Source organism: Ambystoma mexicanum, chromosome 3p, assembly GCF_040938575.1.
Source record: "Ambystoma mexicanum isolate Mex_15411 chromosome 3p, UKY_AmexF1_1, whole genome shotgun sequence".
NCBI classification, from domain to species: domain Eukaryota; kingdom Metazoa; phylum Chordata; class Amphibia; order Caudata; family Ambystomatidae; genus Ambystoma; species Ambystoma mexicanum.
The window spans coordinates 1214078729-1214094004 of record NC_090925.1 but is presented as its reverse complement, the minus strand read 5'-3'; the positions used below and the strand labels follow the sequence as shown (position 1 = coordinate 1214094004).

General features: G+C 45.6%; 1 protein-coding gene across 10 annotated transcripts in view; it reads left to right on the top strand.

Moving 5' to 3' along the window:
• LOC138581369 (uncharacterized) overlaps window positions 1–15276 on the top strand; it is a 3536879-nt gene that overhangs the window by 1194938 nt on the left and 2326665 nt on the right. For all 10 annotated transcript variants that reach the window (XR_011304538.1, XR_011304537.1, XM_069652654.1 and 7 more), the window contains one exon: window positions 14419–14556. Coding sequence is in view for 8 of the 10 variants with exons in the window: in XM_069652654.1 (XP_069508755.1) it covers window positions 14419–14556 (138 nt within the window). In the remaining 2 variants the exon portion in view is untranslated. The remainder of the gene's footprint in view (window positions 1–14418; window positions 14557–15276) is intronic.

The following is a 15276-nucleotide window of genomic DNA, read 5'->3' as shown; positions in this document are numbered from 1 at the left end:
CAGGAAAGACCCTTGGGTTGCAGAGGACCACACCACTTGTTTAAGAGGATTTTACCTCTGTGGAAAGAAGGTTGAAAGACCTACAAGAATCATTACATGAGGCAAGTGGGCTGGACACTTCCCCAGAAGTGGAATTTGTCAAACCAGATCCAGGGGAACATGCCGAAACACCCTATAGGACCCTGATGGCAAGGATTATTGAATTCATGGGTTGGTCTGCGCCTTCACCTGTTTTTCAACAGGATGACCTTACAGACATACTAGACAAAGGTCCACAGGAGGATCCTGTGGTCCCCTTCCATGCAGCCTTACAAAGGAAGATTTCATCAAAATGGGAAACTCCTGAGGTTATCCCTGCAGTCAATAAAAAAAAGATTGTCAGCCAAATATAGGGTAACTGCGGCTGACCCTGAATATTTATCAAAACACCTGACTCCAGAGAGCTTGGTGGTTCAAGCGGCAACTTCATCAAGCAGCAGATCCGCTTACCCTACTGTCCCACAGGATAGAGATGACAAAAGGTACGATTCTATGGCAAAAAAAGTATTTTCTGCTTGTAGTATGGCGTTGAAGTCCATCAATGCCACCTGTACACTCGCCAGGTTCAGTCACACACTGTGGGAGTGTGCTTCATCAGCGGCTGACTGAATACCGGAAGGAGAGGAAAGGGAAGCCTTCCTTAACATCATTAAAGATGGCATGTGCGAATCTCTTCAAACTGGCATCGATTCCGCTGACAGTATCAGCAGGGCCATGGCGGCAAGTACTACAATCCGCAGGCATGTGTGGTTGCGAAAGTCTGGCTTTGCTCCAGATGTACAGGCCAGACATTTGAATATGCCCTTTGACAGCTTTTCTTTATTCAGTAAAAAGGCTGATGACAGTCTGGAAAAGTTGCAAACATCTAAAGCAGCAGCAAAATCTTTAGGAGCTGCAATCCGCGAAACTCCTTTTCGCCCCTCAGGAACCTCTGGGAGAGGAAAGTCCTTTTGCTATTATTCCACATTCGGGAGAGGCAGAGGACAGCTGGCTCAAAGAGGCCAAAGAAGATCCACCCGAGGTGGACGGGTCAAAAGTACTAAAGCCGCAGCAGCAGCAGGTGCCTCTATACCCTTGGCATCTGCATCAGCCGCCCACAAACCACTCTGAGGTCTTTCCACACAAAACACCTGTAGGGGGCAGGTTAACTCACCATCTGACGGAATGGCAGGCTATTACGTCAGATGCTTGGGCATTGGAGACAGTTGCCCAGGGTTACTGCCTACCCTTTCTACACATCCCTCAGAGTCATCCACCGGGGCACAACTCTCTAAAAGTTCCAGATCCGCTCCTCTTGCAGGAAATTGTAGACCTGCTAGAGAAAGGTGCCATAGAACCGGTACCTGTAGCAGAGAGGAATAAGGGCTGGTACTCCCCCTACTTTCTCATACCAAAGAAGGACGGAGGACTGAGATCCTTCTTGGACTTACGAGAATTGAACAAGTTCCTCAGGAAGGACAAGTTCAAGATGGTAACTCTCTCTCAGATCCTTCAGTCCCTCCAGCTCCAGGACTGGCTGGTATCTCTGAAACTTCAGGATGCTTATTTCCATGTGCCAATCCATCTCAAACACAGGAGATACCTGAGGTTCGCAATTGGCGGCTCTCATTATCAATTTCAAGTTCTGCCATTTGGGTTGACCTCCGCCCCGAGGGTCTTCACCAAGCTAATGTCGGTAGTGGCTGCGAGTCTAAGGAGGGAAGGGATCCACGTCTACCCCTACCTGGACGATTGGCTGATCAGAGCTGTATCTTCGGAAGAAGCTCAGATCCAGCTAGATTATGTCTGCCACTTCCTTCACAAACTGGGCTTGTCCCTCAATTTAAAGAAGTCACAGATGATACCATCACAGAGACTCCAGTTCATTGGAGCGGTCCTGGACACTCCCCTGGGAAAAGCCTCGCCACCAGAGGTGAGGGCTCAAGATATTCTGCAGATGGTCAACAAGTTTCAAAATGCCCAAGATCTCCCAGCCTTCGACTTTTTGAGATTGCTAGGCCTCATGGCATCCTGTGTCTTCCTTGTGCCAGAGGCTCGCCTGAGAATGAGATCTCTTCAGTGGGCACTGAGAACTCAGTGGTCGCAATTCTCAGGGAGAATGACAGATCTCCTCCGGATTCTGGACAAGGTAGCCCGCGACCTTCAATGGTGGGCCTATCCAGAGAACATCTTGAAAGCAGAACTGTTTTGGCAACCATGGCCAGAGATAACAGTAGTCACAGACGCCTCACTCACGGGTTGGGGAGCCCATGCCAACGACTTGACCATCAGCGGTCGTTGGTCTCCATCGGAGTCCAGACTACACATCAACCTATTAGAGCTGAGAGCGATCAGACTAGCGCTGAAAGCTTTCCTGCCATCAGCACAGGGGAGAAATGTCTTGATAATGACGGACAACACGGTGGCCATGCACTACCTCAACAAAAGAGGAGGCGTAGGGTCACTGCCACTGTGCAGAGAGGCAATGCAGCTCTGGTTTTGGGCAATTCAGGAAGGAATCTCTCTATCGGCAGTCCACCTAGCCGGAGAGAAGAACTTGACAGCGGATGCTCTGAGCAGGCAGAGCACAGTCTCCCACGAGTGGAAGCTAGCTCAGGAAGTCCTTCAAGAGATCTTCGCCCTTTGGGGAACCCCTCAGGTGGATCTGTTCGCCACCAGCACCAACAGGAAGTGCGATCTGTTCTGTTCAAGGGAATTTCCCCCGAGAGAAGTGGACTGGGAGTTCCCACTCCTTTACGCATTTCCACCAGTCCCTGTTATTCCTCAAATGATCAGGAGGTTGAGAAGATTCCGGAAAACCATGATCCTAATTGCCCCGGACTGGGCCAGGAGAACGTGGTACCCGGGCCTTCTAGATATGTCCATCTGTCCTCCAATCCGCCTTCCACTCAAAGAGAATCTTCTCTCACAAAAGGGAGGTCAGGTTCTCCATCCAGACATCAGAACCCTCAACCTTCACGCTTGGCTTCTGAAAGGGTGAGGTGCAAGGATTGGGACCTCCCTGATGATGTCATGGAGGTGTTGCTTTCGGCCAGAAGTCCAGCAACAAAGTCTTTATACCGCTGCTGTTGGAACAAATTTTGCAGCTGGTGTAGAGAAGAGAATATCGACCCTTTTTCATGTGGTGCACCAACGGTGTTATCGTTTCTACTCTACTTGGCAAACTCAGGCCTTCAGGTTGGCACTGTAAAAGGCTATCAATCTTCAAGCGCACTGCGGAGGACCCATCGTATTTCAAACTACCCCTAGTAATACATTTTCTCAAGGGATTAACTAATGTTTATCCTCCAAGACCATTCCAAGTTCCCTTAAATTTAGTCTTAAATTTCCTAATGGGTACTCATTTCGAACCACTCCACTCTTGTTCGCTGAGATTTCTTACTCTTAAAACTGTCCTATTGGTAGCACTAACATCTGCTAGGAGGGTGAGCGAATTACAAGCTCTTTCTTGTAAACCCCCCCATACAATTTTCCAAAAGGACAAAGTTGTCCTACAGGTGAAGCCTAATTTCCTCCCAAAGGTGGTTTCTGAATTTCACATCACTCAGAAAATTACCTTACCTTCGTTCTACCCTCCTCCCCATCCGGGGAAAGAGGAAGAAAGGCTACATAGGCTGGACCCAAGGCGAGCTCTAAGCTTTTACATCAGCAGACTGGCTAGGATTAGGCAAGCAGACCAACTTTTAGTAGGATACTCAGGTCACAAGTTGGGACTACCCATAACAAAACAGACCATTTCCAGGTGGATCATTTTGGCCATTCTGGAATGTTACAAACTGGCAGGGAAAGAGCCACCCCAAAATCTTAGGGCTCATTCAACCAGGGGTATCGCAGCCTCTTCGGCCCTCCAAAGAGGGGTACCGGTCCGAGACATATGTGCGGCTGCCACATGGTTGTCCGCACATACATTCACAAGATTTTAAAACCTGGATTCCTCCACTAGTCAAGAGACCAGATTTGGCAAAGCCGTATTACATTCGGTTCATTCCTAAAAGGCATACATGACATTATTATTCCCACCTCCAATTACATGCCACTGCTATGGGAGTCTATTAAAGATAAGGAATACGTTGGAGGACACAATCCCTTCGAAGAACAAGTTACTTCTTACCATGTAACGTTCTTTCGATGGGATGTTCCTCCGATGTATTCCTTATCGCCCCTCCCATCCATTCCCGCAGTAATACTTCCCTTGTGGTTGCAGCTTACGCTCCTTCAAGGTCAATAACCAATTCAGGCATGACTTATTTTATGCTACATGTTAGGGAGAATTCTCTCTTTAGGCTGAATTTCCTAACCTAGTGAGTCCCCCAGCAGCTTTGCTGGATTTCTGGAGTTGTTTTTTTTTTCTCCTGCCAAGAGTGAGACTCTTTTTCTCCCACTCTTGGACATGATTTATGGTGTTCCTTTGACTGTTAATATGTTTTATGGGCTATGGGGTCCTTTACGCCATAGGGTCTCATGTGTTTTTACTATGTGTGTTACACAGGGGTGTCATTGTGACACCCCACCATAGACTCCATACCCTTGGACTGACTACTGTCTCCCAGGGCATGTAAAGTCACCATTGGCTTTATTAGTCCCAAATTATTAACAGAAACCAGTACAAACCATCATATTGTGGACGTACTGGTCAGGGCAATTCGATTGCCCCGGGGTCTGTTAGTCGAGGGGGCACGTCTCCGTCCCCCCTGATCGAGTTTTGGCTGGTGGCAGTGGATACTACTTTTTATATTCGACCGCGATTATATCCTATGGGATTTTCCCATTGTTCGAGGCTACCAACTTTAATTATTTAATTCTCATAGCCTCGAACATAACGCCGGTTTATTTATTTAATATTAATTCACCGGTTGGTATTTTTTGCCAGGACTCGATTCTAAAATGGCGTTTGTGTTCTCTTCTGTGACTCCAACCCAAGTCGAGCCCTTTGTTCCACTTTTTGGCGGGCCTCTCCACAGAAGCCTCCAAAAGTGGTGCCACTCTGTCTGGGTACCACAGGGGGTGTGGGAGGGGGTTTAGGCACCCTGGACTGAGTTACCTTGGTAACTCAAGTCGCACTCTTGTGTGATTGGCCCAAGTGGTGAGCCGGCTGGCTCACCACTTAGCATGTTTGATTGACAGCTAGGCTGAGTGAATGGGGGTGTGCTGCATAAAAGCAGGGCTTTGGGGACTGGAACTTCAGAAGTCGCCACAGGACCTGAGAATCCGACAAGGGAGAAGCTGAGCCGACCTACTACGACGACACCACCGGTGGAGCCCTGCGGAACCGACTCACGACTTCCCGACGACAGAGAAGATCTCCCGGCTGGAGAGGCTTCTTCCCCTGACTGGTGGGCACAACCAGTTTACCTTCTTCTCTTCGCACCCCAGACCGGCTTGTGGTCGAATTGCCCGTGCAAAGCACCCCGGCAACCGGATAGCCACTTACCACTGGACCGCGAACTAAAGGACCGCTCCTTTTACCTGAGAAACTCTGCGGCTGGTTTCTTCCCTGGCAGTGCAACGGACTCCTGTCTTCCTCCCCGACGAAGCACCGACTTGCATTCGCTGCCAGGAATAACTGCCCCCGCTGGAGTATTCTCACCACTTTAAGGTACCGTGTCCGCCAGGCCTCCCTTTCTAAAGATTGCTACAAGGTAATAATAACCCCTTAACCTTCTGGACTGGGCTGGCCATCTTGACTTTCTAACTGGTCCCTTTCTTTGGTCCAACTCTTTTTTAACCTTTTTCAAGACTTTTGTGCACTGCAGCCGTGTGACCTTGGACACATTTCGTTTGATCCTCTTAAAGTGAATCCGGCCTACTGAACTCTAACTTCACGGTTTTACTTTGCCTTCCTCTCTTGTTGTGTTCTTGTAAAAATGTTGGGACCTGTTTCAATTTATTCTCTGCTTTTCTGTCCCTTTTAAAACGAATTATTAGAGTGCCATCTGCGTTAAGCGCTCACCGCTGTCTGAAAATAAGTGGGGCTTTACTTAAGACTTGTCTAATATTCTTCTAATGGAATGTATATCTTTTAGTGACCGTGTTTTTGAATTGCTTACTATTAGTGCCTGTGTGTTTTTCTAGATGTGGTTTTAAATAAATAATTATATCTCTTTTACACCAAGCCCTGGTCAGTGTTTACTTGTTCTACTGTGTTCTTTTGACCTATTGTGAATGCTCTGTATGCTGCCTAACTCTTCTTGAGGGAAGTCTGACTGCTCAGCCACAGCTACCAAGTGAATCTGTGTGGTGCGGACTGCTACCAAGTGGGTTTACTGCCAAACACCTGTAGTCTTAAATCTTTTACAGTGGTCCCAGAGGGAACTGCACAGGTTTCTGCCTAACACTACAAAACGGAACTGAGCAACGGACGCTGCGCGTGGCTATTTATGGGCATGGTGACGTCGGCGCCGATACGGTGGCTGTCGAGGGACATCGACTTTGCGGACATCGGCATGCAGTGCCCTCTACTAAGAAAAAATTTCCGAGGCCAGCAAGCTGGAGACAAATTATCAAAGATAACGAATACGTCGGAGGAACATCCCATCGAAAGAACGTTACAAGGTAAGAAGTAACTTGTTCATCTGGATTGATAGGGCTGTGATGATGGCGATTAAACTGATCCTTAGGGTCTGGAAGACTCAGAAGAAACCTACTGTTGAGGACTGGTTCGTGGAGTTACAGATTTTATCAAGCTATGAAAAGATCCCAATGAAGGATAAAGATAAAGAGGAAGACTATCTTTCGTTATGAGGGCAATTCAATGCCCTTTATGAATGATGTAGTGGAGAGATGGTGGGTGTCACAATCACACTAACTGGAGGGTAGAGAGATCGACACTCTCCCCCGAACCACGGAAGCCGAATGAACTTGACCCTCCCACCGTGGTTGGCACAGGCGCCTGATTTAGATAACAGGTCGCCACGTGGCAGCCAGTGGGGGCAAGAGGGGTTAGGGAGAGGTTGTTGATAGGGAGGGGAAATTAGGAACACCAGAAAGAGGGTGAGGAACTCCTAATGTGGATAGGACCGGGGAAGCACCAGGAGAAAACCCTACTCTGTTTAACCTTTAACAAACAGTAATATCACCTGCACTCCTAACATGTACTTAATTGCGTAATAGCACACCTTAATACGTGTACTGTACCATACTCGGACATATCATGCTCTGACTTGAAAAATACATAAGCAAGCAAAATGAACACACATAAGGGAAAGTTTCCCAGAATGATTAGACAGTACACATGGCCCGTAGGGCGGCATTAGCAACATACAACATAAATGCATTTCCCCTTAGTTTCATTCACTAGTGAAATGTCCTTGTCCATATGCATTAACTCACACAAGGCTTGCAAAGTTCGTGTAACACATTCGTAACAAGCACACTTTGTTTTCTCCCCCGAGATTGAATTCAAGTAAATGAGAGCGTTACTTATCTCAGGTCTGGGGAGCCCCCCGGGACCTTCCAGAAAAACATGGAATTGCTGTAAATCACTTTCAAGCAGTTGCGAATAATATTGCCCCCACAAGTACTTATCTTAAGTCTGGGAAGCCCCGAAGGATTTCCCAGACGAAGAACTGAAAGTGTTGTCTCTGCCGGGGACTCAGTGCCCCTCCTGCTCCTGCCGCACTGTGACCGCGTAAGATTAATAGCTTTTCCCCTTCATGGTTTCTCGTTGCATGCTGACTCCAGCTCCTGTAGTCGTACGCGGCGGTCTACCTCATGCTGCACAATTAAGAATAAGCCACACCTGCCTGCAGCCGTTGCCTGCCTTTAAGCTGTCCTTGATTCTTGATGCAATACAGCTAGCATGGAGCGCACGGGCCGAACTACCCAAAACCACAAGGATGCTGGGAATTGTAGTTTCCACGTCCTTTCCAGCCCTTAATGTCTCAATAGGCGTATTTATACACTCCACGCCGTTGCCAACCCTGATTCCTGACATTACCTCCTCTTCCAGGGCTCCTCCCAGGACCCGGTTTACCCGGGTTGCGTAAATGAAATAGTTTCACTAACCTGGGAGCATGGACCTCGCTAGCTGGTTCCCAAGAACAATCCTCAGGACCGTAACCTTCCCAGTGAATCAAATACCATAGTTGTCGATGTCTTCTTTTGGAATCCACAATGCGTTCTACTTCGTATTCCATGTTCCCGTCTTTTACTATGGCCAGAGGTTTTTTCGTAGTTGTCACTGGAGCTGCGGGTTTAAGCAAAGAAACATGGAATACCGGGTGTATATGTAAGGTTTTCGGCAAACGCAGTGTCATAGCTGTTGGTGACACACATGCAATGATTTCATAAGGTCCAATAAATCTAGGCATAAATTTACGAGATCCCACTATAGAGAGGTTTCTGGTTGATAACCACAGCCTGTCCCCTGCTTTATAACGCGGACTCTCCTGTCTGTGTTTGTCAGCATGTCTTTTATAGGCTTTCTTAGCCTGTTCCAAATTAGTGTGCACTTTCTGTCGGATCTTGAGAAGCGACTGGTTTCTTTCTTGTAACACTGGCAGATTCTCCACTTCAGGTAAATGTTCTGGTATCATATTTTGCTCATACCCAAATAAGCATTCATTAGGAGACATACCCAATGAAGTATGCAGCGTATTGTTATATGTAAATTCAGCCAACCAGAGTGCCTGTACCCATGAGTCCCGGCCATCACCTAAATAGCCCCTCAAGTATTGTTCGAGTGTTTGGTTGACCCGTTCTGTCTGCCCGTCAGTTTGAGGGTGATAACTCGTAGAAAGAGCAGTTGATTCCCAACATGCAACAGAAAGCACGCCAAAACCATGATGTAAATTGAGGTCCTCTGTCCGAGACAATACTTTTTGGCAAACCATGCAGTCTAACCACATGTTGAAGAAACAACTCTGCTAACCTGCCGGCTCCAGGTATTCCTTCTCAAGGAATAAAATGCGCTTGCTTGGACAAAAAATCCACCACTACCCAAATGGTGTCAAACTGCTTATCAGGTGGAAGATCGGTAATGAAATCCATTGATATGTGGGTCCATACTTTCTCAGGAGTGGGTAATGGTTGTAGTAACCCTCTTTTCTTTACATAATCTGCTGTGTTCCTCATACAATTTTCACATTTTAATAGATATTTGCCCACATCCTGTCTCAATGTCGACCACCAAAAATATTTTTCTAGCATAGTTTGCATCTTCCTTTGACCAGCATGTCCCGCTAATGGAGAATTATGACACCAATATAATGCTTTTTCCTGTACTTCCTTAGTAGGTTAAAATAATCGATCTTGATGGTACGGCAACCCTTGCCGCACCTTCCTTGCTGGATGACTGTCCCGCCACTTCTGGAGTTGCCGAGGTGGTAATGCCCTCTGGACCTCCCCAATTAAGTTTGTGGTAATCGCTCCAATGACTTTCTCTGAGGGAATAATTGTTCTTACTTCACTCACCACACTTTCCAATTTTGCTGCCTAGACAGTGCATCCGCTTTACCGTTATTCTTGCCTGGCCTAAATGTTACCACAAAATCAAAAACATTGAAATACTGAGACCAGCGGAGTTGTCTGGGACTAAGTTTGTGAGCAGTCTTAAAGTATTGCAGGTTTTTATGATCAGTTACCATCACTACCTGATGCTTAGCCCCCAATAGGTAATGCCTCCACTCCAGAAAAACTGATCGAATAGCCAACAGCTCCTTGTCCGTGATGGAATAATTCTGATCACAACCTGATAACTTTCTAGAAAAGAATGCCACTGGATGCCATACTCCCTCCTTATCCTTCTGTGACAAAATAGCCCCCACCGCTAAGTTACTAGCATCAGTCTCCACCTGGAAGGCTTCACTTGTGTCTGGATGTTTCAACACCGGTGCAGTCGTAAAAGCGACCTTTAAAGTCTGAAAAGCCTTTTCTGCTTCAGGACCCCAAATGAATGGTGTTGCCTTCTTAAGCAATCACGTAATGGGTGTTACAATGGCTGAGAAATTACTAATAAAACGCCAATAGAATTTGGCAAATCCTAGAAACGATTGGACGTCCTTGATGCATTGAGGGGACGGCCAATCTGTCACAGCTTGTACTTTCTTGGCATCCATCACAACGCCTTCTGAAGTGAGAATAAACCCTAGAAACTCCACCTGCCTAGTGTGAAAAGCACATTTCTCCAATTTTACACAGAGATGATACTCCTGCAACCTCTGAAGCACTGCCCTCACATGCTGAACATGCTGTTTGGGTGAGACTGAATAAATCAAAATGTCATCAATGTATACTATGACAAACACATCAATGAAATCCCTCAAGACTTCTTGCATGAAGAATTGAAATGCCGCAGGAGCATTACATAATCCAAACGGCATGACCAAGTATTCAAATAAACCAAACTTTGTCTGAAATGCCATCTTCCACTCATCCCCCTCCTGTACTCTGATTAAGTGGTATGCCCCTCTTAAGTCCAATTTAGTGTACATTTTTGCCTCCCCACTTGATCCAGTAATACTGAAATTAGAGGTAATGGAAACCTATTCTTAATGGTTACGTTGTTCAATGCGCGATAATCAATACAAGTCCGTAATGTTCCCTCTTTCTTTGGGACAAAAAACAAGGGAGAGGAGACCGGGGACGTGGAATGTGTAATGAATCCCTTCTCCAGCATTTCATCCAAATACTCTCTTAAATGTTTATTTTCTGTTTCTGTCAGGGCGTAAATTCTACTGCAAGGCAACTTCGCCCCTGCCTCCAATTCAATGACACAATCATATGGTCGATGGGGTTCAGTTGCTCTGCCCCACCTTTGTCAAAAACGTTTGCGAACTCTCGCTATTGAAAGGGAATTCCTGCTTCCACTGCTCCCACCACCTGATCCCTTCCTTCTTGATTAATCTACCATCCCGAAGTTCCCACCTCCGATACCATGTGTTTTTGGCATTTCTGCTCCACAAATTCCACAGTCTGCTTTTCCCAGTCAATTCTGGGATTGTGTTGCACTAACCAAGGCATTCCTAAAATTAAACCAAACTGTGGAGCAGCTATCAAATCAAAAGCAATGTCTTCTCTGTGACCTGATGCAAATGTCATCTGTAACTTTTGCGTTTGTTGTCTGATAGGACCTGACACTAAAGGAGAACCGTCCACCGACTGCACCCCTTCCTCTCTTATTTTATCTTGTATAGGTAGTCCTAACTGGTGTGCCATTGTAATGTCCACAAAGTTACCTGTGGCCCCTGAATCCACCATCGCCAGCACCACCTGTTTAGACATCGCCCAACATAATGTTACCAGAATACACAAATGAGATGTCTTACTCCCAACTGTATTTGCCACCATTTTGGGGAACCTTACTTCCTTCGGGCCTGTCACCTGAGTTCCCCCTAAGGCCGGCCCAACTCTTTTCCAGCCTCCTTCTGGCCTCGTTCCCCTCCAATATTCCTCTGCAGAGTTATTAGGACAAGTACGGTTAAAGTGACCTGCCTGTCCACAGTACAAACACAATTTATTAAGCTTCCGCTGTTCCTTTTCTGCCTCTGATAAAGGTCCTCTGATACTACCTATCTGCATTGGTTCCACATCGCTACTCCTTCCTCCCCTACTCCTGTCCAATCTCACAAACAGGACTGCTTCCGGTTTCTTCTTGTCTCCCCTTCTCTTATTCATTCTATGATCTAACCTCAGAGCTAGATCTATCATCGCCGTACAAGTACCGGGTTGCGGTTCTACATGCGCAATGGCGTCTTTCAGTTCCTCCTGTAGCCCTTGATAAAACAATACCGTCTGTTTTGCCGCTGGCCATTTGGTTTCAATCACTAATCTATTGAACTGTGTCACATATGTAACCAAATCTCGTGATCCCTGTATTCTATTGAACTGTGTCACATATGTAACCAAATCTCGTGATCCGTGTTTTAATCCCAACAACTCCTTGTCTTGGGCCAATGAAACCTCCCGTCTATCAAACAATCTCCCAAATTCTCCTAGAAAATGATCCCAATTATATAACAAGGGGTCATCTTTCTGTACCAAAGGCATCGCCCAGGCTGCTGCCTACCCTGTCAAATAAGATATTACAAAGGCGGTTCTGGCTTGGATGGTCTCAAATGCCACCGGTTTGCACAAAAAATGGAGTCTACATTGGGTAAGAAAGGTCATGTATTTTCTAGGATCCCCTGAAAAACGTTCTGGTGCTGCCAAGGGGACACTACTCGATGGTTGAACAATGACCGTAGGATTTCCCCTAGTGGAGGAGCCAGCAGTAGTGGAAGTACTGGACCCCTCTAATGGGGTACCTTGTGCTACCAAACCTTGTACCTGCGCTTTCAGGGTGGTAGCTTCCTGGCTAGCATTTGCTAATTCCAACTGAATATCCTGTAAAGCCTTTAGCACATCCGCTAAAGGTGGAGGTGTCGGGTCCATTTGGCTTAGGTGGTTGTGAGTATCTCGATATGGGGGTGGCTTATTATGTCACACTCACACTAACTGTAGGGTAGAGAGATCGACACTCTCCTCCGAACCACGGAAGCCGAATTAACTCGACCCTCCCACCGTGGTTGGCACAGGCGCCTGATTTAGATAACAGGTCGCCACGGGGCAGCCAATGGGGGGAAGAGGGGTTAGGGAGAGGTTGTGGATAGGGAGGGGAAATTAGGAACACCGGAAAGAGGGTGAGGAACTCCTAATGGGGATAGGACTGGGGAAGCACTAGGAGAAAACCCTACTCTGTTTAACCTTTAACAAACAGTAACATCACCTGCACTCCTAACATGTACTTAATTGCGTAATAGAACACCTTAATATGTGTACTGTACCATACTCGGACATATCATGCTCTGACTTGAACAACACATAAGCAAGCAAAATGAACACACATAAGGGAAAGTTTCCCAGAATGATTAGACAGTACACATGGCCCGTAGGGCGGCGTTAGCAACATACAACATAAATGTATTTCCCCTTAGTTTCATTCACTAGTGAAATGTCCTTGTCCATATGCATTAACTCAACACAAGGCTTGCAAAGTTCATGTAACACATTCGTAACAAGCACACTTTGTTTTCTCCCCTGAGATTGAATTCAAGTAAATGAGAGCGTTACTTATCTCAGGTCTGGGGAGCCCCTCGGGACCTCCCAGACAAACATGGAATCGCTATAAATCACTTTCAAGCAGTTGCGAATAATATTGCCCCCACGAGTACTTATCTTAAGTCTGGGAAACCCCGAAGGATTTCCCAGACGAAGAACTGAAATCGTTGTCTCTGCCGTGTACTCAGTGCCCCTTCTGCTCCTGCCGCACTGTGACCGCGTAAGATTAATAACTTCTCCCCTTCATGGTTTCTCGTCGCATGCTGACTCCCGGCTCCTGTAGTCGTACGCGGCGGTCTGCCTCATGCTGCACAATTAACAACAAGCCACACCTGCCTGCAGCCGTTGCCTGCCTTTAAGCTGCGCTTGATTCTTCATGCAGTACAGCTGGCAAGGAGCGCATGGCCCGAACTACCCAAAACCACAAGGATGCTGGGAATTGTAGTTTCCATGTCCTTTCCAGCCCTTAATGTCTCAATAGGCGTATTTACACAGTCCACGCCTTTGCCAACCCTGATTCCTGACAGTGGGAGGGTGGGAGAGAGGTGTGAAAGGACGATTTTCCCCCCTTTTATTTTGTTTTTCTTTCTCTTTTCCTCTTCTTCCTTTACTGTTGTCTTTTGTGATGTTTTGTGTGTGTTAGTGAGGATTTTTTATATTGTTTCGCTATTTGCAGTTCACATAGCGTGATTGTATTTTGATGTATTCAGGGGGGAGTGTTTTGGGATTCTAGATATTGTTTGATGGTGTTATTGGTAAGATAATGTTGTTGCATTGGCTTTTATTGTAGTATCTTGTTGGAATCTATGTGACGATATTATGTTTTGTTGAAAATCTAATAAAGAGATCTTAAAAAAAAAGAAAGAACAGTACTGAGAGTTAAGTAATTTTTTTGTGATTACACAGGAAAGATGAGGTGGTCACTCACATTCAGCTGCGATTTTATGACCACAAATACTATCTAATTCCATAGAATACAATGGTTTATAAAAGCAAAACCATTTGAAAGTAAGGTTTCGTTTTCAAAAGAAATGTCAGCCATTTAGTCATGTGGTTGGAAGTTGCTTGCATACATTTCACCAGTATTGCACACTGCATCCTATATCAAAGCTGTTTGTATACCCCCCTTCAGGGCAAGCTAAGAGATACCATTCTACCAAACATTCTTCTCCCTATCATGAATAATTTCAAATATTTTCCTGAGCTTGTAATTTCGCTGTCTTTTTGTTAATTTTATTCATACTGTTAATCTGCCTTAAATTTTCAGTTAATCAAATATTTGTCTAAACTAGGAACCACACCCACATTTTTGCATTTAAAACGCACCTCTTTATGTCTTTCTAGGTGTATGAATTAAGAACCCCAGAACTTCTCACCCCTGAGAGGGACACTACAGTTAAAGTTGAAAGTCCAGGTCTTGCCTATAAAGATTTATTAAGTTTTCCAAACATTACTCTGGAGGAGCCATCAAATCTAACTAAGGTAAAACATGTGTGTTATTATGAATGGCAGTGCTGTCCAATTGTATTTTTATTTGCACTTAACTCACATTGCATGATTTGAGTTGTGCTCATTTGGATCTGGGCACAAAGAGTGTCTACGGTTGAAGGCATGCAAGTTATTTATTTTGCATCATTTCAATAGAAGACTTTATTTATTGTTTTACTGTGTTCTATTGATACTTAATTTCCATTAATGTGAAGTCAAGTAAAGATTTAAGATTGAATGCTAAAAGAGTGTGAAAGGAGGAGTCTGACACACAGGTATATATGTGCCTGGGGAGGACATGGGGGAAATTAGGATCAAGCCTTGGGGACCAGTTGTCTTTCCCCTAGTTCAATAATTGAATCCCTAGTACTTGAGCGTTTGAAACCAATAGATTCTTTTGTGGCAATTGATGGATTTGAGGCTCGCTCTGTGAGCTCTGTAAACTTTAGGGTTCCCTAGTATATGTCAACTGGGTCAGATCCCCTTTCTAACACCATATGTCAGGGTGTGGAAAGGGGTTACTGAGACACAGGCAGCATGCTTTTGGGAAAAGACTTTTATTTATACCAAACAAAAGAAGGAAGCCTATCTATCCCTAACTCTAAGAGGGGTTTCCCTATCTAAGCAGCTGTTAGAATGTCCGTAACTAAAAAGTCCACTGTCCTGTGTCCAATTACTACTTCTAGCTCTTACACTTACAAATGAACAAAACTA